Source organism: Purpureocillium takamizusanense, chromosome 6 (genome assembly GCF_022605165.1).
Source record: "Purpureocillium takamizusanense chromosome 6, complete sequence".
NCBI lineage: Eukaryota > Fungi > Ascomycota > Sordariomycetes > Hypocreales > Ophiocordycipitaceae > Purpureocillium > Purpureocillium takamizusanense.
The window spans coordinates 2,540,930-2,565,853 of record NC_063073.1 but is presented as its reverse complement, the minus strand read 5'-3'; the positions used below and the strand labels follow the sequence as shown (position 1 = coordinate 2,565,853).

Here is a 24,924-nt window from a genome sequence, read left to right as displayed (position 1 = left end):
CTGCGGCTGGCTCGCTCCTGGGGCTGGTGTTATAGGCAAGTACTACACGTGTACGAAGTATTACAGCGATGACGGGCGGACAGCAGGGACGTGCGAGGGACGACGACAAGGTCCATGGGACATTGACCGCCCGGGCCGGCGACGGCGGCGTCGATGATGGCTGGCATGCGGCGGTAGCTCGCCCGGCCGCCCGCCCTCCCGCCCGGGATCGGGAAGGGAGGGGGGGACGTGAGTCGGGCTCGGGAGCATTGAACACGTCGTTGTCGATGATGACTATGATTATGGCGCTGACGATAACGGAGAGGCACAGGGCTTGCGGCTGACCGGCGAGACATGCGTATACGTTCGGTCTGGTATATGACACGATGAAAGACCTTTTGTTTTCTTTCTTTGTGTTTTTCTTTCCTTTTTCTTTCGTTGACGAGGCAGATCGCCGGAGCGGTGCCATCATGGTCATGAAACACGTCCTTGTCGCCTCTCTCTCTCGTCTACTGCCTCTGCTCTCGGGTCATTCTATCCTCGTCCTCCTCGGCGGTCTTCCCCCTTGGTCCGATGCTGTACGCCGCTCGTATCTCTCCGAAACCACCGCACCGCGCCGGACCGCATCGGCGCCATATCACTGGTCCAGCACCACGCTCCTGCTGCTCATCAGTTTCGTGTCGTCATCCGGCCATCCGGTGTCGGGGCGCAGGACGCTGGTGCTGGTGCTGGTGCTGATGCTGATGGGCGCTGCTACGTGCCACATAACTTACTACTAAACTTATTAGTTGCTGCGAAACTGCTAGACTTATTACTGGACCGGTGAGTACTAGATGAGTAGGTAAGTAAGTACTGCCACATTATCCAATCCCGTCACGTCTCTCGCTCGCTCGCTCGGGAAGGATGGCAAGGCGCGACGCGGAATTCGCAACGGCCGCGCCCCGTCCGCTGCCCGCCGCCGCCGCCGCCGCCGTTGCCCCATATTTATCGCCCACTCTTCTCTCTCTCCGTCTGTCCCCTTGTTCACTCATGCCCCTCTCTGCGTTCCGTCCTTTTCTCTGTGTGTGTGTACCGCCGTCCCAGCCGTAGATAGCCGCGCCGCCGCCGCCCGTGCTGGGCCGAACCAAAACCAGGACGTCCGCCGACGCCGCTGCCGACGCCGACGCCCGCCGGGCCACTCGACGACGAGTACGCCTCTCATCGCATCCATCCCATGGAACCCAACCGCACATCCCTGGCGGACGGCTGTCCCAACGACGACGCACGTTTGGTGCCTGCTTGCTATCGAGCAGCTGGCTTGCAGCAGTAGTGCTAGTAATGTAGCAGCGGCCAGCCCCGCCACTCACACAGATTTTTCTGCTGGAGGGGGAGGGGAAGCAGAAAGAGGGGGGGGGGGAGAACAAGGGGAACAACAAGAAAACGAGATAAGATCAAAAAGAGGATCGCCGACGGCAATGCCGCTGTCGGTACGGGCGCCGCTGCGGATGCTTCATGATTCAGCTCGCGTGCGTGCGTTCGTGCCCGACGTCGCGACAGACTGCCCGCGCTCGGCTACCTGCTAATGCAAGCTGAGCCGTGCCGTGCTGTGCGTGTGCCGTGCTGAACAGCTGTGCTGCGCAGGGCTGAGCTGCACCGCGCCGAGCTGTGCAGTGCAGTGCAGTGCAGTGCAGTGCACATCATGTCCGTTGTCGCTCGTGCCGGGTGGTACGTTAGTAGTTTGTTGACGACTGGAAGACGCGCATGGCCCGCTACATTATCTTGTACGAATTCGAATGTATAGCAAAAAAAAAAGAAAGAAAGAAAGAAACAGGAGCGTCGTCGGCATATATACGAAAATGGCTGTACGCCGGACGCTTGTCTGTTGCCCGGCTGTTTCGTACGACGTACTAATACGTATGTACATACATATAGTACACTGCGTACATACTGTACATACATACATACATACAGTACACTGCGACCAGCATGCGAGCATCCTACATACATACATGCCGCCGGCGCCGAAGGGGGAGGACGGAGCGAGGCGAGGGAGCGAGGGGTGTAAGAGAGAGGCGTGTGTAATAAGATGAGGCGAGTTATGCGCATGAGGCGTGTTATGCGCATGAGGGCCGTCGTTATCGGTGTTGCCGCTGCCGCTGCTGCTGCTGCCGCTGCGGCGCGTGCTGGGCCACACGTTGATACTACCTTATGTACATACCTTCAGCCTGTCTGCGGCAGCTTCGGGACCTTGACCTTGACCTTGACCTGACCTGACCTGACTTGTTAGTAGGGGATGATGGGAAAACCTTTGCCGACGGCTGGATGGCTGGACTGGACTGGATGGCGCATTGCCCTGAGAGGAGAGCCCTGAGAGAGGGAGGGGTCAACCAACATGCGTATAGGGGTATCTCGACACCAACACGGCGGGGACATTGGAACTCTGCGCTCATCATCATCTGTCGTCATCGCCATCACCATTGTTACTTATCCGCCGGGGCGTTCGACGAGCTCGCGCTTCCTCCGTGGAAAGCAAGTGTATGTTCCATATATGCGGATGGATAGTATTAACGGTATGTATGTATGTAGCCCGTGTGGCCCTATGACCGTCTACCTGGTCGAATACAAAACACCTGCTCCCGGGTCGGGTGCTGCTCCGAATGCCCGCAACAGAAAAGCGCGCTTCTTTTTTCCAGAGAACCCACAGGCGACTCCCGGCCAATGCACCTTGCTTGCACCTAACCTACGCCCGCCGCTCCTCCTCGCGCCGCCGCTGCTCCTCCTCGAGCACCTCGCGCTCGCGGGCCGCCGCCTCGGCCTCGGCCTTGACGCCCTTGGCCCGCTGCCTGGCCTCGTACATGTCGCGGCTGCGCATGATGCGCTGGACAATCTCGCCGGCGTTGACGTCGGCGAAGGCGTGGGCGCCAATCTCGCGGTAGATGCCCATGGCCTTGGGCGCCTCGTAGGGGTCGTACGTCAGGGGCATAAAGGCCGTGGGGCCGTGGTAGATGGCCGCGGGTGGCACGCCGTCGCCGCCCAGGGGCAGGGCCGTCAGGTAGGCCTTGGTGGGGGTAAAGGGGGCGCCGAAGACGACGGCGTTGATGTACTTGCACTGCAGCACGCAGAGCCCGCGCTCAAACATGTTCATGATGGGGTAGTTGACGCCCTTCCACTCGTTGATGACCTCGTCCTCGTGCACGCCCACCACGACATAGGCCGGCCCGTAGTCCTTGCCGCCGTTGGCCGCCTTGCGCCGCGCCACGGCCGCCTCGTCGTCGAACCAGCCGCCGGCGGCTCGCGCGAGCTCCTCCTCGGCGACGACCACGCGGCGCAGGAACTCGATGTGGCCGCTCGAGAAGAGGTCGAAGCCGCCGTCGACGTAGACGACGCGCTGGCCGGGCAGCGGACCCTTGCCGGCGAGCAGGCGCTCAAAGGAGCCACCATCGGCAACGCCACCACTACCACCAGCATTCCCGTCGCGTCTTCCTGGCGTCGTCGTCTTTGTCGTCGTCGTCGGGGTCCAGAACCACACGTCGGCGCCGGGGGCCTTGGCCGTCTCGTCGGTGGCGTAGAGGCGCAGGCGGGCGAGCATGGCCTCGCCCTGGGCGCGGCGTTCGTCGGGGGAGCCGTAGCCCTCGTCGCCGGCCAGCATCCTCTGGAGCGAGTGTATAAAGTGCGTCTTGGTGCACAGCAGCATGCGGCCGACCAGGTCCGTCGTGGAGATGCCGGGGGAGCGCTTGACCACCTTGAAGCGGCCGGCCTCCTTGACGAAGCGGTAGCAGTCGTTGCCGTCCGAGTCCGAGGTGATGTCGTCGCCGTGGACGACGTAGCGGCAGCCGTAGTGCGAGATGAAGGGGAGCTCCGTCACGTAGGGCGCGTGGCTGACCGACTTGGTGACCCAGCGGCAGGCGTCTGTGGCGGCGAGTCTGGAATTGTCTGGCGGTCAGCGAAGCGTCCAGCAGCCAGGTCTCCTCCTGTGCGTCACCCGTCTTGGGTGCGCGGAGGATGTGGAGGGTCTGTGAAGTCTTGCCTCTCCTCGAGCGTCATGACCGTCGGCCCCTTGTTGGCGAGAATGTCCTCGTCCGAGTGCACGCCCGCGTAGAGCTCGTCGCCGAGCTGCCGCGCCTGGACCATGGCGCCCGCGTGGCCTGATGCATGGTCGCCCGGGTTAGCAGGGGGCTTGTTGGTGGTTTCTGGGCTCGTTTTTGTTCTTGGAAGCCCCCAAAGCTCCGCGACGAGCAGAGGACGCGCGGGGGGGGGGGGATGGGCGGAGGGTTCTTGCGCGGACGCACCGTGGTGGAAAAAGTCAAAGCAGCCGTCGACCCAGATGCGGCCATCGAGCAGCTCCGGGGCGGGCTCGCCGCGCGGCGCGTTGGGGTTGTCGCCCGTCGACGCGGCCATGACTGACTGTCGTCGGGTTTTTTTGTTTGTCGCGTGGTGGGCGGGTCAGGGGGTTGCCGACGGACGGACAGACAAGAGATGAAGTTGAGGGTTTCGGGTGGGTGGGAGACAATCGACAGCGGGGGTGGGGCGCCTCGCAGGTTTGACAGCACGAGGGGGTTCCAGTTGTGGTTGGAGGGTGCTGCACGACGATGGACAATGCGAGGGATGGAAGAAAGAAAAGAATGTCAAGGCCAGGCGATGGGAATTGGCATGGTTGTTGATGAGCGAGCCGTCACATGCCGTGGCACGTCTGGCGAGATTATATGAGGCGGCGGCGTGGAAGTCAGCTCCCCAATTTCATGCATCCATGGATTGTCTGTAGAACTGTGGATGCCCCGTAAATGCCCATCCCCTGGAGCTGGTGCTGTCAATTGGAACTGTCGACCTATTGGAAGCTCCTGGCCGCCGCGCTCTCGTCAGGGGCAAGGCGCCTGTGATGAAGAGGACGGGAACCTTCCATACCTTAGTAGCTCCCCACTGTGGGCGCCGCCGCCTACCTAGTAGGTAGTAGGTACCTACAGCACGTAGCGTCTGGCGGGTGCTGCTCCCGTGCCTGGCTCCCGGGGTCAGGTACCTGTGCGGTCTCCCGCAGCCAACCATGGCAGAGCGGCCGTCAACAGGGGACTCCAGCCTGTGGGCGCTCATCAATGCTCCCCCACAACGGGCACCTCATCTTTGGTTTAGCTTCCATGGAAGGTTGTTTCCGACTCGTGTCTCCTCTAGCAAAACACTAACAAACAACGGGCCTCTCGTGTTCACCGTCCGGCCCTTGCCGCACCACCCACCCTGCCCGACGAACAGGGCAGGATGTAATTATTCTGCGGTCGCAAAAGTCATATGCACTCAACGTCGTCCCTCGCGCATGCACATATCGTGGGCAGCCAGTCCAGACACAAAGAGGCAGGCCAAGCCAAGACTCCTCGATCTCGTCCCAACTTGCCTCTTTTCTCTCTGTGCCACCACGCTCATTTGTCTCATGAGCAGCAAGGGGCAGTCGCGGGTCTTGCTTGCATAGACTCATCTGAGGCATCAATTGTCCCCCGTCATCGCATCGCAAGGTGCCGGGGAGCTCTCTTCATCCCCACAGCCCATTCAAAGCCAAGTGCTCAGCACTGCACATGGTTGCCCATCGCTGTCCAAGGTTTGCAGTTTTACTTTCATATCAGACATCAATCTCCAGGGCATCTGTGATAAGATGCTATGCCAACAGCCATGCTTCGTCGTCTGCTCGTGGTTATGTTGTGAGAAAACGACTCGAAGCTGGTCTTGTGTCAAACAGCGACTCTCCAAACCACGCATGGCAAAGGCTATCTATCTATCCTGCATGAGTTGGCATGGCTTGACAACGTCTCTCGGCCACAGTAATTGCAGGTGGCCCAAGTTGCTACTATACCCGGGAGGGTGTTCCGCTATAGGGAGCCGAATGTCGTGACTCACTCTCGACTTCGGCCGTGAGCTTACGCCACATTATTAGTGTACGAGAAATACGGCTCAATAAACCCCGATAGCTCACGCCAAAAGGGACTCATCCTTGATCAATAAAGAGACGGACATTTGATATTTCGACGTGGAATTTATTTAGCCTAAGCCAGCCAGACTTTCACTACAGCTCCGTCCGCCTCATCCATCTATCCATCCATCCATCCACATCCCCCTTCAACCTCTCCCAGCCCAAAGCCTTGTTGATCACGACGGCCGCCGAGAGAAGCCCCGAGTGAGACAAGCAAACATGAAGCCCGCGCTGCGCGTCGAGCCGGCCGCCGACGAGGACATGCCGCGGTGCATGGAAATCTTCAACCAGTCCTTTGGCTTCGTGCCCATACACGAACTCTCGCACGGAGCCGACACGCCCGCCAACCGCCTCGTCACCGCGGCGCTGCACCTGCGCGGCCAGCGCGAGCACCAGGCTCGCTTCCCCCGCGCGCCGCCCGTGTGCGTCAAGTGCGTGGCGACGGTGGTGCCTCAGCAACAGCAACAGCAGCAGCAGCTGCTGCAGCATCTTGACGATGACCCGGCAGTCACCGCCACCACCGTCAACGGCAGTATCCAAGGGGACGTCCAAGACAAAATCGTCGGCTACGCAGAATGGTTCATCTACGACCGGGCGCGCACCGCCGCCGACGACTCCTCCGAACCCTTCATGAGCCGCTTCTCCTGGATGCAGGAGACGGACCCCGAGGGCCGCGCGCGCTGCCTCGCCTTCGTGCGCCCGGGCAACGAGGCGCGGCGGCGGCGCATGGGCGGGCGCCCCCACGGGCAGCTCAAGTTCATGTGCGTCGACGGCGCGCACCGCCGCCAGGGCGTGGGCTCGGCCGTCGTGCGCTGGGGCATGGACCGCTGCGCCGAGCTCGGCGTCCCCGCCTACCTCGAGGCCAGCGTCGAGGGCATGGAGCTGTACCGCCGCATGGGCTTCGAGGACATGGGGCCGGCGACGGATGACCGCGGGGAGCCGTACGCGTATCCCGCCATGATATGGTGGCCGCCGGGGGTGAGGCGGGATGATGACGGTGCCGCCGGCGTCGAGGACGTGGTGATGGCTCAGTAAGGCTGGGTTGCCCGTGAATGGCTCCTCTTCTGAAACTGTAGCGGTGTCTTATGAGATGTGTAGTTCGTGTACATGTACTATGTGTGTAATGTTTACAACTTCTCGCATATGTAATGCCTGCGCGTCGTGCCATGAACCCATGTTACTACTGCGTATGATCCATTCGACCCCATTGCGGAAAAAACAAAATAAATGAAACAAATACAGGCCCTCGCCTCATGCCGCCATGTCAGACGACACCTCTCTCCGCGGCGCGTTCGTCCAGCGTCGAAGCAGTTCGTCGACTGACCGAGTGGTCCCCGGCACGGCCTCCTTGGTATACTCCTCCAAGGCAATGTCCTCAGAATCATCGTCTGACCCAGCAGCTAGTCCGTCTTGTTTATAGCTATCACTGTGTGCTCCTTCTCCCTCGTCTTCGTTGTCAGGTTCCCACGATGCGACATCGTCATCCGTAGCATCGTCGACGCCCACCACCACATGCTTGCCTGGGGTCATCCATGTGACGCCTTCAAGACTGTCCTGAACCGGCCCGCCACGACGCCCACGCCGTCGCCTGGAGAGACCTGTGCCGAGGGAACCCAGCGATCCCACCAGGCGGCCGAGCACGGTTCTCCTACGGCGTGCGTGAGCCACAGCCGCGGCGATTTGCACATTGCCGGCCTCAATATTCTCAGCCACCGTCTCATCGCCCTTGTTCTCCTCAACCACCGTTTCATATGTATTCTCAGACGCCATTTCAGTAGGGACAAAAATGCGTTCCCATGGAGGTGACGAGGGCCGAACAGCCTCTACCGGCGCACCGCTGTGCAAATGCCCGCTTATTCCAGGCCTTCGGACGGGTCTGCTATGCTCGGGCATCTTCTCATCCGCGCGGCCGTCCTTTGAAGATCCGGCCGGGAAATCTGGTACGCTGCGCTCAGGCAAAGCCTTCATTACAACAATAGCACCGGGCTGTATCCATCCCGCCCAAAGAGTCGGGTGAATCGTTTCGCCGCGTTCGGTCCGGAGCTCAAACGACCCTTTGCGCACCGCCCTTTGCAGCCGTGGGTCATCGCTCAACAGCGCAAGTATAGTGCGGGAAAACTCCTGTCAAATGTGAAGTTTGTCAGATCAAACACTTGCTCGGTAAATGGAATCGCGACCACGCGTTCGTTCGTACCTCGTAGGTGTCACACGCACCGTACGGAACCATGAACCTACGGCTCACATCCTTAGTAAACTGTACCGGCTGCAGGGGCTCTGTTACGGCGTAGAACACGACTAAGGCGTTTGGCCGACTCTCGAGCCGTTGGAAGGCGACGAGGGCGACGCTGTGGTTCGTCGTCTTCCTGGCTGAATCCGTGGCCTTGGCGAGCAGGGCCTGCGTCTCCGCGTCCGCATCCAGGTACTGCGTCCAAGTGCTTCGCTTGTGCGATTTGACGATCCGTGTGAGATTGTACTCGAGGTTCCGGTGGCCAAACGGCACGGGCCGTATACCCCCCTGCTCATCGACGATGAAGGCTTTCAGATCGTCGCTGGGGGTGTCCTTCACAAACAGTGGTGGCCCCTTGGACCCAGCACCGGCGAGTCTAGGAAACCATTGCGCGAATACGTTTCCGCGGTTCTCTTGACCAGTATGTGCGTGTGACGATGATGAAGAATGGGCTCCTCGGGCTAGTCGTATAGTCTTGCCCCCGGTGACGTCCGGTGTGTTTAGCTCCGGCTCGTGCTCTTGCCATGGCACTCTCCTTTCTTGCCATGGCGCTTTCACATCCTGCGCAGCGGTCTTGTTGCGTACCAGTGATCCTCTAGGCTCTACCAGGTCGTCGACCCAGGGGTATCGTTTTGCGCGACCGACAGCGCCGCTTTCGCCACGGTACGTGTTGTGCTGGCGGCCCCGGCTTACAAAGGCCACGCTCACTGCGGCCTTGCTCTCGTTGTAAGGCGAACACTCACCTGTAACATGTCTCGACGACGTTGTACCCAGTTGCCAGTCCGGAGATGCTGCTGTACGTGCGTAGGGGTTCGTCAAGTTTCCGACAAGTGGTGAAGGCTGGCTGATGGAGCCGGCGGCGTCTTGATCAGTGGCCAAGGCTGCGCTTGGCCTTGGCCGCATCGCTTCATCCGACTTCTTCGATGACCTTCCCCTTGCTCGGGCACTGTCATCGCCTGCTCGTCCATCACCGACCGCCGCCCGCCGCTCAAGGAGAGCCTGGCGCTGCCAGAGCTTGTCAATGGCCTGCCGCGCCCAGACATCATCATCATCACCATCATCCTCGGGAGATGCTGCCTTCTCCCCGGCCCTGCTTGTTGGGCCTTTGTCAGAACGCTGCACGACGGGTGGGTGGGTGGGCGAGGCTGGGGCGAATTCGTTTCCCACATCACAGGACCTTACCTGATCTGCTGTCCAGCCAGATTCGCAACCTGCAGCGTGACGAGCAAGCTGATCTTGAGCCACCGCAACTGCTCCTGGCAGCGGTTGATTCGGGGTATCAGCCACGGCCAGCGGAGCCGCCTGAGCACGTTCATGGGCTTCAGCGTCGATACGTCCAGCAGCGCCGCCCGGGCGCGCCCCCCGCTTAGCGTAGGGTTACCATCGCCGCCGTCGCCGCCTTCGTTGTTGTTCCCGGTGCTGCTACTGCCGCTGCCGCTCGCTTTCAGCACGAGCCGGACGATAACCCCGTACACCTTCTCGCAGCGCAGCGCCAGCGTCTGGACTTGGTGCCGTCCGCTGTCGTTCAGCACGCGGGACCTGGCTGCGGCATCATCATCATCATCGTCGGGGATGGCCCTGTCCGCGTCGACAATGGTCTGCAGCTGACCGAGGGCCGCGGCCGTGGCGTTGACCTCGAACACGATGTCGCGCAGCGCGTCGTCCGCCTCGATGGCGAGCACCGTAAACGTCTGGAGGGCCGTCGCGAGCTGCAGCCCGAAGGAGACCGCCCCGACGATTGTGCCGGCGAGGTCGGCCATGGGCGGTGCGCACGCGCGCGCGTGACGGGTGAAGGGGGGGGGGGGTGTGTGGCGGGCGCAGTAAGACGGTGAGATGCCGTGTCCTTGCCCTCTCCACGGAGGAGGTCTTGAGGAGCCAGTGGCTGCCGATCATGGCCAGGGGGGCTGATTGTGCGAACTCGACGCTAGCGCACGCATCATGTATGTATGCCCGCTGCTTTGCTTGTCAGAGAGGCGAGCGCATCCGTTGTCCACGCGCATCGTATCGTATAAGTGGTGGTGGCGACATTGAACGAGCTATACACGAGGTATCCCATCCCAGCTCATGTCTCGGGGGCGCTGCTGTGCGGCTCAGTGTCGAGGCTGAGATTTGATGGTGAAGAACGAGAGCGAGCTTATTATTATGCGTCGTCCGTTCCCCCCAGTCCAGTCCATGACCCGGAGACGGAGACCCGCGGCAACAAGGAACTAACTCCCAACGGCCGTGTGGACTGCCCGTCCGCGCCGGGCCGTCGTATTGGAAGATTGCGGACATGATTGTTTGCAGGGACGAAACTCTGCAATGCTCGCCGGGCAATGAGTACTAAGTTAGTCTAGATGTTTTTCCCCATGTAAAACAGTATCACGCACTTGGGCGGCTACGCCGGTTCACAGTATCAAGGACAACTTCAATCGCTAGACTCCAACACGGCCAGATACGAAGCAAACATGATGGAGCTGTCGGTCGACTCGCTCGGGGCCTTTACAGGGCGCCATTGCAGTGAGTGGCTTGCTCGTTCCAGACATGCAGCGTGCGTGCCCCAGAAGCTTATTCCAACAACGAGGATCCCAGTCCAAACGGGTGGCTCAGTCAAATCATTCCTTTTCCCTTTCATCTAAGCGAAAAGCCCTCCGATAGGATAACCCTCTCGTCTACCCATTGATGACCCACGCCATACCGCCAGACTGACACCTTGGCACAGCCCGGCCACTTACACGGGGATACGTGTAGGCACCTGGTCGGTCCCAGGAAACAACATGAACATGAAGCCTGTAGATCCACGGTCTGTGCCTAGCCTGCCATCCGCCGCTCTATTGCGCCTTTCCCGGTGGTGGGAGCAGCGCCTTGATCGGCTTGCCGTCCCTGCGTCCACCGCTGGCGAGCGAAAACACCTCAAACTCCGCTGTGCCAGTGTAGTACTCGCCCGTCCACTCGACCGAAAACGTCTCCCAGCTCACCCACGAGTATTGGTCGACATCCGTCATCAGGCGCCTAACAATTGAAGGTACGTAACACCCACTCTGTTAGTACGTATATAGTGTCAAGTGTCTCGGCCCGTTACCGAAACGACGGGACGATCTACGCACGCGACGCCGAATCCATGCAACGCCTCGTTGGCGTACGTTGTCATGCCATGCATGTTGGCCAGGATGCGCTGGCCTTTCCCATCCTCGAGGACCCACCGCGTCTCTACTTCCTATAGAATATGACCAAATAAAGATCAGCACTCATTCTCTTGCGCCATCGAGGCAAGGGCAACAGTCCACGGCCGTGCGTGCGTGCGTGCGTGCATACCGTCTTGCCGCCGTTGGAGCCGGGCAGGACCCTCTCCGCCGAGGAAGAGAGGTTCGCCACCAGATTTCCTTGGAAGAAGCTTCCCCCGACCACGCCGCCGCGGATGGGGATCACAGAGGTGACGCCGTCAAACGTGGTTGCATTCGCTGGAGCTCCGCCGATCTCGACTTTGGCGGTGAGGGCGGACTTGGCCTCGGGCTGCCGGTACACGCCTTCACCGGCGATTCTGGTAGACAGGGCGCCAGCGACGGTCGCGAGGCAAAGAAGAAGATGCATCTCCACGTCAACTTTAACGGTTTCAACGAAAACGAGCAAAATAATGGCTGCGAGCACTATTAGTATAGAGGAATTGTAGATTGTGGCATCGAGAGTGTGCCGCCTGGTAACACATGACGAGCTACATTTTATATTCAACAGACTTATGCGTAGAAATCGCACGCGATGTCCCCTAGTAAAGCGTTCGGCTTGTGTGCTATACTCGCGCTCGCCACGAAGATCGCCTCCTCTCGCGAGACGAGAGCTTGGTGATATTCGTCATCACGAACGCGAGCAAGAGCCATGTTTGTCTTCTTGCCTCGTTCCGATCGCACGTCGTTCTTGCTCTCGTTCCTCCGACACCATGCATCCACCCCAAAAAAAGGCACAAGGTGTGGCACAGCGGGTAACAAGGATACGAATCCCGTACCCGGAGCTCTGTTTCTAGTCCCCAGGCCAGCGCGCTGTTGGTTTGGCATTGAGCCCACCCGTGCATCTCAGCCCCAGCAGCATACAGCAACAAAGTGCCGGCGACGGCGCCTCCAAAATGGTCGAATGTGGGGACCTTGCCGAGCTTGCTTGCTTATTACCCATCTTGCGCCATTGTGCGTGTTGGTCCTGAAGCAAGCGGAGGGATACCGAGATGTGCCTCGTTGAGATGACCCGGCCACGTCGAGTGTGTCTCGACCAACATCTGCTGCTGTGGCTCATCGGGCTAAGCCCAGCACCGCCCATCAGTTGTCCCCCCCCCCCTTCTCGGCCTTGCAGTGACGTGTGCAGCAATATGCGCAGTACAGGCCTTGGCTCTCCAAGGGTCCGACGTTCTGGTGGTGAACCGAATCCGTCCCGCGACCTAACGTTAGTGTATGCGTCGGGCCATAGCGGGTCTAGGACCCCTAAACCTAGCCCGCGGAAGCCATGAGATATCGATGCAAGGTGGGAAACAACATCGACAACATGTGAAAATACCATACCATATGCCCCAAAAGTCTCGGGGGAAAATTGTTTTACACCTGGCTATACGGTCGTTCCCCGGATGCAACACGGGGTGCATGCATTCGCACTTTAACAACAGAAAGGGAAACTTCGGTCCACCCCAAAGCCCACACTAGGGCGCGTTGAACCTTAAACGTTATTGACATGAGTGTGATGGACATGAACTTTACAGTCGCAAATCCTAGTTCATTGATAACCAGCTTGCCGTTTTATGACCCTGAATCCAGCACACGACGGTCGAGATCCAGTCCAGTCTCGAATGCTCCATGTATGCTGACGGCTTTCTCTTAAAGTTGACTTATACATAGAGGATTGGGGACTTCTGATTCCTCCCAACGACATTTAACGTAAACAATGACTTGGCGGGCGGCGGCAGTGGATATTTTACTTCAATACACTACTAATTGGCCGGAGGTTGCGCTCCGTATAGATGTATAGATATGTACACAAGTCAAGCTGAACCCTATGGCAACGGGCCGAAGAAACCAGCAATCTTGACAGATTTGTATAAGAGCAGTCCAGTAATGACAAGGTCCGCCAGCTGCAGCATGAGTTGTCGACGGGCTGAAATCGTCGCCTGATGTTTTGACTTTTTGTTCCGTGTGCGACGCGTTTGACGGGTGATTTTGAGCCTTTGGGATTCTGCTCCTTCATGCCAGGATCAGTTTTTACTAACTCGTTATGCCCACGGATTCCCTTGCCGCCAAGGCGCAACGACCGTTCTTAGCCGTTGATGTCTCGGTCAACCTCGGATACACCAGACGCCAGGCACTACGCGCGCGCCGCCGCACCACTCACTCTCAACATCGCGGCCAGACTTCACACTGCGTAATCAGCCATGAGCTTGTATCCGAAGCGCTTACATGCGCCCGTGTCATTTTTTGGTGTCGGGCGCAGGTATCCTTCGCGATATATAAGAAGTCGATCCCGGCCGCCTTGTCTCGCATCATGCTTCAACGATGCCACTGTACAATTCACACGCAAAGCCATCTTACACTGTTCCTAAATCTATCGTTTAACTATTTCAAGTAGCCTGAGCCCGAAGTCATCAGGTCACCTCTCCGCCTTGCCACGTATCTAAGGATGTTTCCGACTCTCGCTCTCGTGGCCCTGTTGGTTGGCAAGGTAAGCAGCGACACTTGACCCCAATGGCGTGCAACTGACTCATTGTTCTTCTCCAGATCCACTGCCAGCTTGAAGCACCCGTCCCAGGATACGGCGTCTTCATTCCTAGTTGGACCGTGCAGTTGAGTCCTGGAAGCGAGCCCGTGACCATCAACGGGACGGTTGAAGACGTCGTGAGCGAGATCAAAAAAGTGAACCCTCACTGGATCGCACTGGAAGGCGCGACAGACTCCTCCGAGCCGTCGTCGTCGGCGACGAGGAGGAAGAAGCGGGCCGACTTCTCAGGTGGCGACGTTGAGTGCCTTGATAGCTCACATGGCTATGGCCATGCCATCAAGCGAAGAATTCAGCAAGGAATCAGGTACCTGCACGGCGTTCATGGTAGGCCGCATCATGAGGCCGGTCCAGAAGAATGCGGTCGCGTCAGCTGCTCATACAACTCTGCCATTTGGTGGTGCAACAACGTAGGTTTTTTTTACCCGCGCCGCCTTGTCCGAAGCACCGGCGATCACATCACTGCATGTGGCTAATCTTCCTGCTCAGAATCGCGACAGGCTTCAACTATCCTCATTTCAGGACATTGCTGACGGCGCCCAACGCGTCTTGAACATCTGCCCGGCGGAATACCGCGTAACCCACGGCGACAGCGTCGCAGGTGCGGCCTATCACCCCAGGAACAACTGGCTCGTTATCGTAAGGAAAAATGAATGCTAATTGCACATTCGACACGGAACTATCGGACCCTTTTTTCTTTTGGGGGGGGGGGGGTGAGGGCTCAATGGATGCAAAAGTGCTATGGAGAGATTGATGGAGACATGACGGCACACATGCCCTATACACCTAGAGAGGGGTCTGGTCTGTCCCAATGCACGGCAACTTCAACTTTGAGTTTATGATTGGCGCCAGAGTTCACAAGAAGCCAACAGAATGCGGGGGATCAAGAAGTCCGTGCTCTCGAACCGTGGGCGCTGCAACGACTTGCAATCATGTACAATTTTTGAGTCTTGCTTCGATGAGATCATCATGTTACAATGCGCTTCCCGCCACAGTATTGAGGATTCATGCTCGGCCGGGAGACATCCGCATGTTGCAAACCGGCGTGGCTGGTGTGACCCAATTGCTAAGCTTCAAGACGCACGCACAGCCAACTGAACATCAGAAACGAGGATATCGAACAGCAAAACTCAAGTGCTTCAATATCATGATGACATCAATGTTGGCATTCCAGGTGATGTCAGGGCTTCATGTTTGCAAACTCACATCGCGGAGGTGCTGCCCGGGGGAAAGGAGCGCCCGCTGGGCAGGCATGATAACACACACGTCATTTTCACACAATAGCTAATTGAGTTCGTACATAGACCTGTGTGTACAGTGCTGGAAACTTATTTCTGGCGCGGGCAGTGCATGTATCCTCCCGTTGGGTGTTGCTTGCTGGACACCAGCCAGACATGATCGCCTCCATTTGATCAAATGTCTCGCTGGGCTGCTCTTATCCATGTTCTCTTAGTTGCACGTACTTGACGGACTGACAGTTTCAACTGAAACGCGCTTCGGGCTCATAGTATTCATAACGTGCATATTGGATGAATTGCTAATCAACGCGTCTGCAGCATAGCCTTTGGGGGGGGCTTGGGCTATGTTGGTTGGCTGCATGTGTATCCAACAACCGTGAAACCGGCACGGGCAGGCCCGGCCACCGAGCGCCGCCACCGCGATATTTTTGGCGCCTCGTCTGTGCCGGAGCATTGGGCCCAGCCCAGAACCGGATCGTCGGATGCTGCGCTTGACGGGCGCTCCCTGATGGCGAATCCGGGCCATGGGCCACGAGCCGAGAACACACCGCCCCGGAGGCCCAACCGCAGCGATGGAACGTGAGCTGGCAGCGAGTCAGGGCTCCCAGAAATGCATTAGAAATTAGCCTCGGTGTGCGGTGGTGTTGTCCTTGTCTTAGGTTTGTTTTTAAAACCAAGTGGGAAACATGCGAAAAGTATATAAATGGGCCGGCCACACTGCCCGTCCAAGAGGCCCGGTGGTTTGGAATTGAGTCGAGGCAGTGAGACATATGAGAGGGAAACGAACGAACGAACCACTGGGTCGCCGCCGCCAACCACCATGACCTCGCTATCACTCTTCGTCCGGCTTTTTGCCTTTATGGCCCTTCTTGCCTCGGCTTGCCATGGCGCCTCCATCCATACAAACAAGTTGTTGCGAGGCCGAGCCCCGACGGCAGCGGCAGCCGCAGCCGCGCCACAGACCGTGGACAGAAGCGACGGCGCGTCGTACATGCGTACTACGCAATATAGATCCGAGGACGACATAGTCGGCGTATACGAATCCATCGAGGGTGACGACCTAGTCCTCCGTGTTGCGGCATCCGACGACGCAGGAGTCTCGTGGTACCCCATGGGCTTCGTGCTGTCCGTCAAGAACAGCGAGTACAGCATCGGAAACCCACATATCCTTGCGCTGGAAGATGGACGACTGCTGTGCGCGCATCGAAACCACCGCTGGGACCCGAACATCAAGGATCGGTTCGCCACCTTTGGCATCGGGATCCACCAGTCGTGGGACGGGGGTAAGAGCTGGCAGGAGCTATCTCGCCCTGACGATCGGATCCGGACAGGCGTCGACGGCATCTGGGAACCATTCTTACGGATATCGCCCACGTCGGATAAGCTGCAGGTGTTTTGGTCCAACGAAATGACCACGTGGGATCAGGATATCGTCTATCAGGAGTCGGACAACTATGGCGAGACGTGGTCGGCGCCCGTTACTGTAGCCGGCGCCGACAGAACCGCGCGTGACGGCATGCCGAGCGTGGTCAACGTAGAGTCTCAAGCCTTGTAAGTGTGCCCTCCCGTCCCAAATCTCAACCACACGGGGTACTGTATCGCTCGGAGCGGAACGCTGAACCCGGGCGCTTTTTTCCATCTAGTACCGTATTCGAGAGCGGCACTGGTCCACTATTCGTCGTCGACATCGTCAGCAGCAACGACGACAACATGAAGGGATGGGGTGACCGCCATCGCATATACACGCCAAAGGGCGACAACCTGCAGGCAGGCGCGCCGTGGGTCATCAACGTCGGCGGCATACTGGTCGTCAGCTTCATGACAAACGAGGACACGAGGGACTTGCCGAACGTCGACGGCGGCGAGCTCAAGATTGTGTGGAGCACAGACCGGGGTGTTACATGGAGCTCGCCCATAACCGTCGGGCAGAGGGGCTCTCACTGGCCCGGCATGATGGCCCTCAACGACACAGACTTCCTGGTCACCTGGTCGCAGGATGGCTCCGGGATGTTGAGTCAAAAGTTCCGCTTCGGTTATTAGGGAGGACCTGACCGCTTCCTTGCGGTGGCAGAGCTTGTTGCACAACAACATGGAGAAAGTGTTCATTTCGAGACGCGATTTCCGCGGCCAGAAATTGTGCATATGCGCGCATAGACGTACATACATCAGCCAGAATTCGGCCCAATATAACTTTTAATGTCTCTCTTATGATGTCGTGCCCTTTCAATGCGGTTGTCTTTGATAGGCTGCTACATAAAGGCCAACGGCTAAAAGCTCAAAGGAAGATCGAGGCTCGCCATGAGTTGAGTTGCAGCGACAGGTGTTGATAGGTGCCCTCGTCACTACAAACATTATTGACTGATCAATTCAACTTGATCAAGTATGCGCAGCGCCTCGAGCCCCCCAACAGTGCATTTTGACGTCCAAGGCGTATCTCACAGTGACAGAAACCAGGTTTATTAGAGGAGCGCGGGTCAAAAGAGCGATTCATCCCCCCCCCCTGGGTTCGACATCCTCGCCAGCGCGTTCAAGACTGCGCTGGGACCTGTCTTGGCCCTCATAGTCAAAACAATTGCCTTGGCATTTGATCAGAAGGAATAAAAACCACCCATCTCTTCAGCTCGCTCAAGTCTTTCATCATGATAGACAGAGTATCCGAAACACCGTCGGCACGCTGCTCAGTGCTGCGCTCACAGCAGACCGCTCGCTCACCCTGCCAGCCAGCATTATGTGTCTTCGCGCCTCCTCAACTTCCTTTGTCCGTCTTCCCAGGTTTCTGGGGCGGCACGTCGAGCGAAACGCTTTGATCCTGATCTGCTCGTAAAATTTTTGCGAGCCGTGGATCTGCAGTAGATCTAGCAGCATGAGGGGGACGAGTTGTCGCATTCCATTTCTCTGGTCCAGACCCAGCAGTCGCCAACTGAGACCTTCCCGTCGATCGGTTATTTGCTTGGCAAGCGGCTCCACGAGCCAAAGGGCAAGGAATGCTGTCAGACGGGACCTTGAGGGTTCGATAACATAATCTTGGCTGGACGGCAAGTAGCCATGAGGCATAGCACTGTGAACATAGGCTCCTCACAGGATGACATCCACTCCCGCAACGGGCGCCGGCGACTTGAGGTTCACTAGCAACAGGCTGGAGCTAGACTGTAGACGTCATGCGCCCTGCCGCTCAATCATCATGCCGCGCCTAATGAAGCGATGGGGCAATTGACACCCAATGCTTATTTTATGCTCTTCATCGGTGTGTCCTTGTGTTGCCATCAGATCAAGAGCCAACCGGCTGAGTGAGACACGATAACATCGCCAGCCAGCTCAGTCAGGCAGCATTATTCCCTGAGGCGTTTCATGTCAAGTCCACTGCATATCTTCGAGTCCATTCTGGACCAGCATGGACCGCACCTCAAGGCCTATAATAATCTATTCCGAGCTTTCCATCGGCATCTGGAGCCTTTCCTTCGCTGTGAACGAGACAGCTTCTAGAACCCATGCCCACCTCAAGAATCTCTCTGGAGATCTAGACATTCGCACCGGCATCGGCGGCACTGGCATCGTCGCCATTTGCAAGAATGAACCAGGACCAATAGTGCTCTTGCGCGCGCAGACATTTGATGGGCTGCCCATCGAGGAGAAGACGGGCCTAGATTACGCGTTCAAGCACATGACGCGAGATGTCGACGGTGATTACGCAGTGAACCCGGTGATGCATGCCTGTGGTCATGACTTTCACATCGTTTGCAACCCTCGGAGCCGCCAAAACACTTCTCCAAACACGCGATGCGTGGGCTGGAACCGTCATCTTCCTCTTCCAGCCAGCCGAGTAGCGCAGCCGACAATTGGCGTATCACCGTCTTCGGGAAAGGCGGCCACGGCAGCATGCCGCATCTGTTGTGTCAATCCGGTGGTGATTTCGGCTCACATCGTGGTGAGGCTCCAATTGCTCGTCAGACGTGAGCTGCCTCCGGACGAGGCCGGCGTTGTGACCGTTGGGAGCCTCAAGGCGGGCAAAACGACCAACGTCATATGCGATTGAGCCGTCATCCAGGTGAAAGTGAGGTCCGTCCGCGATCCGTATCGCAAAGTCATGCTGGACGGTATCAAGCGGATCGTAAAGGCCGAGTGCGACGCCGGTCGGTCGCCCAAGCCGCCAGCCTCTGGGCTTCTAGATTCTTACCCTCTTACCGTCAACGATAAAGATATGACACAGAAAGTTCAGTAAAGCTTCTGTAGCGGAGACTTCCAGATTCTGGCCTCGTCAGTTGGAAAACCCTCCGTGTTCTGGAGGCTGGGGAGGAGCCGAGCCCACCGTTTACGACAAGCGCGAGAAAGAAGGGTCGCTGAACGACATTGCCGTCAACCACTCGACCTATTTCGCACGGGCCTATTGCCCCAAGTAGGATCGTTGTTTTACGAATACAATTCACTAGACGTAAAGCATGTTCAACCTCAACTCGTATCATGAGATATCTAGCTCACGCGGTCGTATTCCATGAAAGTCATCGACTGTAGCAAAGGTGGCTCAAGACACTTTTATATAGCTTGTATCAGAATAGTCGACATTCGATTCAGCCTTCATGTTGATTGGCGAATATGGAAGGAGTAGAGTGCGGCTTCTTGTCCATGATTCAACTGCAAGCTATGAGCAGCGTGCGGATGATTCGCCAGGAACCCAGGTGCATCTTCTTCTGTTTCCTGAGCACTACATTTTTAGAACAAGTCAGTCATCTCCAGCAATCAATGATCTGCAGTGCATGCTTGATACATGTACCGCTCGTTGCATCGGCCGCGCAGCCTTGTCCGCCCACTTACCCGGTGTGGTTCCGTCTCGCCACAAGATTTGGAGGTCCATACGTCCTTGATTGTCGGGAACGGACTGGCCGTGCCCTCGAGGCTCTGGCCCTGGAAGGTACAGAGGTTCGTGTCACACCTACACCACTACGCGTCAAAATTGATATGTTAGAAGCGTCTTCGTATATGTATGTCGAATGAGCTTTGAAGTTGAGCCTTACACCTGGGTAGCCACTCATCTCCCTGGCCCTATCGCTACCGAAACCGAAAACGGCACCAGAGCCAGGAACATATAAAAACAAAGTCGAAAAGAGAAGTGATTGTCTCTTCATGGTTACGGAACATGAAGACAGGAATAGACCAGGGCTGCGAGGGGCAGCGTGGCCATTCACGACACTTTATACTCACTTGAACAGCAAGATTTTCACTTTCCTACACCTAATGGTTGGGTATAAGATACAGGATCCAGGTCGTTCTAGATTTGGCTTTCCACTCTGATGCATATGCATGATGTTCCAGGCCACCAAATGAGACAATTTCGGCTATTAAAGACTTGCACGATGAATCACGCAGCCGTACACGTGCACGTTACGTATTCCTCATTGATCAGATCTTGAGCGGCAGCAGGGACTTTCCTGTTCAAACCTGCTGCATACCCCTGAGTAGGCAGGCGGACGACTTTACTGCCGAATGACCTATGCTCGTCGGGTATCTCTGCATAGTATCGGACGTGCGCACGGGCGACTGCGTGAACTTGCCTGCGGATTCCAAGAAGATCTCAACATTACGCTGCGTGACTGTCGTCCCTCAACCCGCTTCTATCAGTTTCTTGTGCGTCATGAATGACAGGTCCCATATGTTACGTATGCGTAAGCTTCAGCTCTTTGTGGTTGACACTCTGTAAGCTCATGAAATCGAAGAGGCTCTGGCTTTGTTGTTGTTGTCGAATTGATGCCTCATCTTTGTTTGTCTGATCTGAAACGTGACATCAATCACCTCGCTCCCACAGTCATCTTTACGTAACAATACCTGCACGCACATGTGACAATTACACATGTATGGTTATAGGCATCCTACATGGGGAAACTCGTTATTTGTCATGAGGCGGCCGTTGTTCCCTCATCCCCAGGGGATCCGGCACTAGCCTCCTCCTCGGTCGGATCCTCCGCCTCCTGAGAGGACCCGTTTCGGCTCACGTCCCAATCCTCCTCTTCGGACTCATCATCGCTGCTCTCCTCCTCCTCCTCCTCCTCCTCTTCTTCTTCTTCTTCTTCTTCTTCTTCTTCGTAGTCAGATCCATCTTCGCAATCGCACTCGTGCGGCTGCCAGGCATGGTCTTCGTCGCGACACTTGGCCCCGGCGTCCGCACAGGACGCGCATATGACGAACACGGAGTTGTCAGCGAACGCGCACGCCTTGCACGCCTGCGTCCTATCACGCAAGGAAAATATGGTGCAGCGCCCGCAGACGTCGCAGTAGCATGTTGCCGTTGAGAAGTGGATTCGCTCGGCTTGTAATGTGTAAAGGCCGTCGTCATCCCCAGCAGCGACACTGGCAAGGAGACTAAAGGCTTCGTGGCTGCCACTCTGCGCGGCCCAGCACAGAGCCGTGTGGCCAAACACATCCTGGGCGTGGACTGGCTGGTTTCCGGTCTCCAGAAGACGATAAAGTATAGCGGTTTGCCCATTGCGCGCGGCCATGATGAGGGGCGTTGCTCCGAACCTGTCTTTAATGTCACTGGCAGGAGGGGGTTCTTGCGAGAGGAGGACTTTGACAGCTGTCGCTTTTCCACGCATCGCCGCGAGCAGAAGCGCTGTTCGGTTATCAATGTCTCGCTGGTCGATGTCTACGTTGCCGGTTGCGAGTAGTCGCTTGAGCAATCCGACGTGCCCACCCATTGCCGCAAGCATGGCAGCCCCCCTACCGTTACATTGGGTGGCCAGCAAGCTCGCGCCGTTGGCGAGAAGTACGTCGACAACTTGGAGGTGATTATTTTCCACCGCAAGGAGAAGCGGCGTGTACCGTTCTCCGTTTGCTTGCTCCAAGTCGGCACCCCCCTTGACGAGCCCTTCGACCGATCTGTGGTGCCCGTTCGCCGCGGCCAACAGCAGCGGTGTCCATCCGTACGAGTCTACCGCTTGACAGTCGGCCCCGTGCTCCAAGAGGAACTCGGCTATTTCGAAATCACCGTTCTTGGCCGCGACATGCAGTGCGGTGCAACCAAACTCGTCAACGGCGGCCAGGGTGGCTCCACGGGCGTGGAGAAAAGCGACGGTGTCCATGTCGCTATGGTCAACAGCCAACGAGAGCAATGGCAACTTTGACGTTGAGTCGTCAACGTCTGCGCCGCGTTCGACAAGACGCCTCACAACTTCTGCGCACGAGCTCTTCATGGCGGCGGCCACGGGAGTCCACCCCAAGTTGTTCCGGGCGGCGATGTCGGCACCATGATCGAGCAGTGCGTCAACCACAATGCCTGCGAATGAGTCTTGCACCAGGTGCAGTGGCTGGTTGCCGGCTTTGGTGGTGGCGAGCAAGGTATTCGCTCCCGCTTCCAGGAGTAGCTGGACGGCGGTGGTTCTGCCGTTTAGGACCGCCAAATGCAATGCGGTCTCGCCGGTCTCACACTGAGCGTCGATGGGAGATCCATGGTCAAGCAAAACCCTGATGGCGTCGGTGTTGCCCGCAGCCGCTGCCATGTGCAAGGGAAGATTCCCCGACTTCAGCCTTTCATGGGGATCGGCGCCGTGTTGGAGCAGCAGCAAGAGCAACTCCGCTGCGGCATCACCCGCGGCCTCATAGAGCACCGGGATACCTTCGAATACGTGGCCCGCTACACCGGGAGACCTCTCCAGTAGCAGCTTCGCAGTGTCCGTGTGTCCATTTTCCACGGCCAGTCCCAGAGGCGTAGAGTTGTTTTCCACCTGCGTGGGGTCTGCACCGCGATCCAGAAGCATCTCCACCATGCGCACATGCCCATGGCCAGCCGCGACGTGCAACGGCGTCCCATCGGTCGCCTGACGGGGCGCGATGTCGTGGCTCGCATGGACCAGCATGGCGGCGATGTCAACCTCTCGCGGGTACCGCGCGGCGGTATGCAGCGGCGTTTCACCGCGCCCGTAAGGCGAAGGCAGCAACGGGTCCGCCCCGTGCTCGAGCAGGACCCTGACGAAGTCGGCGTGTCCGTTTCGAATGGCGACGAAGAGCGGGGTGGTTGCCGTCGAGTCCCAGACGAGCGACTCGAGCTTGCACAGGCTCAACAGCGCCTTCAGCACCTTGACGTGGCCTCTGAGCGCGGCATCGAAGAGCAGAGGCAGCCGGCAGTCGCTGATGCGAGTGCCCGCGTTGACTGCGTGCCGGAGGATGGCTGGAATATTCTTCCTCACGGCCCATGTCAACGCCGTGTTGGACCCTTGTTGGTTGTTGCGACGATACAGGATCAGCGTGACGGGCTGGTTGAGTCGTCGACACGTCTGGCTGAGCCGGCTCAAGTCGCGCTCTGTGGGCAGACACTGAGCGATCTGCGCGACGAGCTCGTTTGGCAGGGCGAGCAACGCCATGGTTGCGGGTGTTGATGGGCTGACGCAATTCGACGCGACGAGTCGGCTGATGAGGCGGCTGAGGTGGACGGTTTCACCTTCGTCCAGACGTGCCGTCCATGTACAAAGTACGTAAGCTAAACATCACAACTCCAATTGATTGAGAAACGGAACCAAGCATGGGGAGGGGAGTGGTTGTGGTGAGGTGGGCCGTGCATTGAGCGCCGGCGTATTGCTCGTACATTATTAACTAGCCTCATACCCTTGGGGATATAGCGGAGGCCCTGTTCCTCGGGCGACATGCGCTCGGCGGCGCAAACCGCTGCTATTACTTGAAGAATCCATACTTTGTCTACTTTCTTTAGCAATCATGACCTAAATATTTCCCGGCCGGTCCAACGGGGCACATTAAACATAGTCATACCGCAACTCGGTGCAACAGTTGTTCATACCAAGCACCACGTACAGTCGTAGCTACATATAATCCCTATCGTCCCCCCTAGGAAGTGGTACATCATCGTCCAGACAGTACATCTATTGAACCAGGCCATTCATACCCAAACTCCATTCATATTCATAGCAACCACCACTCTCTCTGATGCTCACATTGCGCCACAAAAATGGAGCTGTTGTTTGGCCTTTCTCCTTGAACATCTTCATTGCTGTCGTGCAAGGCACGTTTCCCAAGTACATAGCCATGGGGCCCGACGGCAACGACCTTCCCTGCCTCGGCGAGACCATCGATGAGGCCAAGGCCGAGGCCAGGCGATACAATTCGCATATCAAGGGCCATGTATGGTGGTCAACTTCGAATTTTCTTTTCTCTGGGGGGTTCGCTAAAGCAGATGACAGTGCGACTCACGAACCGACCAATGCCACTTTCAGAAAGTACGGGTAGTGGGAGACCAACGAGATTGGGGTTTTGAGTGGAAGCCTCTAGATGTAAGATGCGACGACAACACTGTAAGTCTCATAAATTCTGCTGACCTTGACCTCCTCCCCTACAAGTACGTAGCGCTAATGCTCGGGTACGCAGTGTAAGACGGGCTGCACCGTCGAGTTTGCCCTACAAGATCTACGTCCACCGCCGGACAACATGAACCAGTGGAAGAACGGGAACATCCCACCACCCAAGACCGTGATTCAGCCCAAGGCGGGAGCCAGACCGGCACGCACGAAGCGAAGTCCCAACGACCCGCCGTCGCAGAGCAACTCCCAATCGAACGACGACGCCCACAACGACCTGACGTCATGGGCCATGTTGACCTGCTGGTGACATGATTGCTGGAACACTTTGGCGTCGAGCTTACTTTCGACAGCTACTGGAAGCGCTACGGTTATGATTTGAAAGGTGGAAAGTCTGGGTTGGTCATGCAGCTCGCGGCAAACCACGGGGTCGAGGTTTATTTAGGGAGCACACTTTTTTCTTCTTCCCCAAAGTCTGTCGTTTACATCGAGTGTGTACTACCAGGATTATTCGAAGTAGCTTCATCAAGGCTT

General features: G+C 57.5%; 8 protein-coding genes across 8 annotated transcripts; 4 read left to right on the top strand and 4 right to left on the bottom strand.

Moving 5' to 3' along the window:
• Positions 1 to 2,562: 2,562 nt before the first annotated feature.
• MUQ1 (Ethanolamine-phosphate cytidylyltransferase) lies at positions 2,563 to 4,654 on the bottom strand. The gene is made up of 3 exons (XM_047988751.1): positions 4,248 to 4,654; positions 3,986 to 4,103; positions 2,563 to 3,881 (listed from the first exon to the last, which is right to left on the bottom strand). The coding sequence occupies exons 1-3, from the start codon at positions 4,354 to 4,356 to the stop codon at positions 2,699 to 2,701; spliced, it is 1,410 nt and encodes a 469-aa protein (XP_047844749.1). The 5' UTR covers positions 4,357 to 4,654; the 3' UTR covers positions 2,563 to 2,698.
• A 701-nt stretch (positions 4,655 to 5,355) lies between these two features.
• JDV02_007272 (uncharacterized protein) lies at positions 5,356 to 7,029 on the top strand. Its single transcript, XM_047988750.1, has one exon. It carries the CDS (start codon positions 6,128 to 6,130, stop codon positions 6,941 to 6,943), a length of 816 nt encoding a protein of 271 aa, XP_047844748.1. The 5' UTR covers positions 5,356 to 6,127; the 3' UTR covers positions 6,944 to 7,029.
• A 121-nt stretch (positions 7,030 to 7,150) lies between these two features.
• On the bottom strand, positions 7,151 to 9,895 carry JDV02_007271 (uncharacterized protein; the record flags this gene model as incomplete). Its single annotated transcript, XM_047988749.1, has 3 exons — positions 7,151 to 8,029; positions 8,103 to 9,225; positions 9,318 to 9,895. 3 exons carry the CDS (start codon positions 9,893 to 9,895, stop codon positions 7,160 to 7,162), a joined length of 2,571 nt encoding a protein of 856 aa, XP_047844747.1. The 3' UTR covers positions 7,151 to 7,159.
• Positions 9,896 to 10,742: 847 nt separating this feature from the next.
• JDV02_007270 (uncharacterized protein) lies at positions 10,743 to 11,705 on the bottom strand (the record flags this gene model as incomplete). The annotated part of the gene is made up of 3 exons (XM_047988748.1): positions 10,743 to 11,126; positions 11,222 to 11,331; positions 11,430 to 11,705. 3 exons carry the CDS (start codon positions 11,703 to 11,705, stop codon positions 10,946 to 10,948), a joined length of 567 nt encoding a protein of 188 aa, XP_047844746.1. The 3' UTR covers positions 10,743 to 10,945.
• A 2,058-nt stretch (positions 11,706 to 13,763) lies between these two features.
• On the top strand, positions 13,764 to 14,519 carry JDV02_007269 (uncharacterized protein; the record flags this gene model as incomplete). Its single annotated transcript, XM_047988747.1, has 3 exons — positions 13,764 to 13,805; positions 13,862 to 14,269; positions 14,349 to 14,519. The coding sequence occupies 3 exons, from the start codon at positions 13,764 to 13,766 to the stop codon at positions 14,517 to 14,519; spliced, it is 621 nt and encodes a 206-aa protein (XP_047844745.1).
• Positions 14,520 to 15,740: 1,221 nt separating this feature from the next.
• On the top strand, positions 15,741 to 17,300 carry JDV02_007268 (uncharacterized protein). Its single transcript, XM_047988746.1, has 2 exons — positions 15,741 to 16,648; positions 16,741 to 17,300. The coding sequence occupies exons 1-2, from the start codon at positions 15,801 to 15,803 to the stop codon at positions 17,135 to 17,137; spliced, it is 1,245 nt and encodes a 414-aa protein (XP_047844744.1). The 5' UTR covers positions 15,741 to 15,800; the 3' UTR covers positions 17,138 to 17,300.
• A 3,540-nt stretch (positions 17,301 to 20,840) lies between these two features.
• On the bottom strand, positions 20,841 to 23,575 carry JDV02_007267 (uncharacterized protein). The gene has a single exon (XM_047988745.1). It carries the CDS (start codon positions 23,443 to 23,445, stop codon positions 20,983 to 20,985), a length of 2,463 nt encoding a protein of 820 aa, XP_047844743.1. The 5' UTR covers positions 23,446 to 23,575; the 3' UTR covers positions 20,841 to 20,982.
• A 546-nt stretch (positions 23,576 to 24,121) lies between these two features.
• JDV02_007266 (uncharacterized protein) lies at positions 24,122 to 24,700 on the top strand (the record flags this gene model as incomplete). Its single annotated transcript, XM_047988744.1, has 3 exons — positions 24,122 to 24,217; positions 24,277 to 24,387; positions 24,461 to 24,700. 3 exons carry the CDS (start codon positions 24,122 to 24,124, stop codon positions 24,698 to 24,700), a joined length of 447 nt encoding a protein of 148 aa, XP_047844742.1.
• Between the last annotated feature and the right edge of the window lie 224 nt (positions 24,701 to 24,924).

Bases quoted from the DNA above. Each gene is read 5' to 3' on its own strand.
- MUQ1 (XM_047988751.1), bottom strand. From the start codon at position 4,356: ATGGCCGCGTCGACGGGCGACAACCCCAACGCGCCGCGCGGCGAGCCC. The intron at 4,104-4,247 runs GTGCGTCCGCGC...ACCATGCATCAG, and splicing joins CTTTGACTTTTTCCACCACG to GCCACGCGGGCGCCATGGTC. The intron at 3,882-3,985 runs GCAAGACTTCAC...AGACAATTCCAG, and splicing joins GTCATGACGCTCGAGGAGAG to ACTCGCCGCCACAGACGCCT.
- JDV02_007272 (XM_047988750.1), top strand. From the start codon at position 6,128: ATGAAGCCCGCGCTGCGCGTCGAGCCGGCCGCCGACGAGGACATGCCG.
- JDV02_007268 (XM_047988746.1), top strand. From the start codon at position 15,801: ATGGGCCGGCCACACTGCCCGTCCAAGAGGCCCGGTGGTTTGGAATTG. The intron at 16,649-16,740 runs GTAAGTGTGCCC...TTTTCCATCTAG, and splicing joins AACGTAGAGTCTCAAGCCTT to TACCGTATTCGAGAGCGGCA.
- JDV02_007267 (XM_047988745.1), bottom strand. From the start codon at position 23,445: ATGGCGTTGCTCGCCCTGCCAAACGAGCTCGTCGCGCAGATCGCTCAG.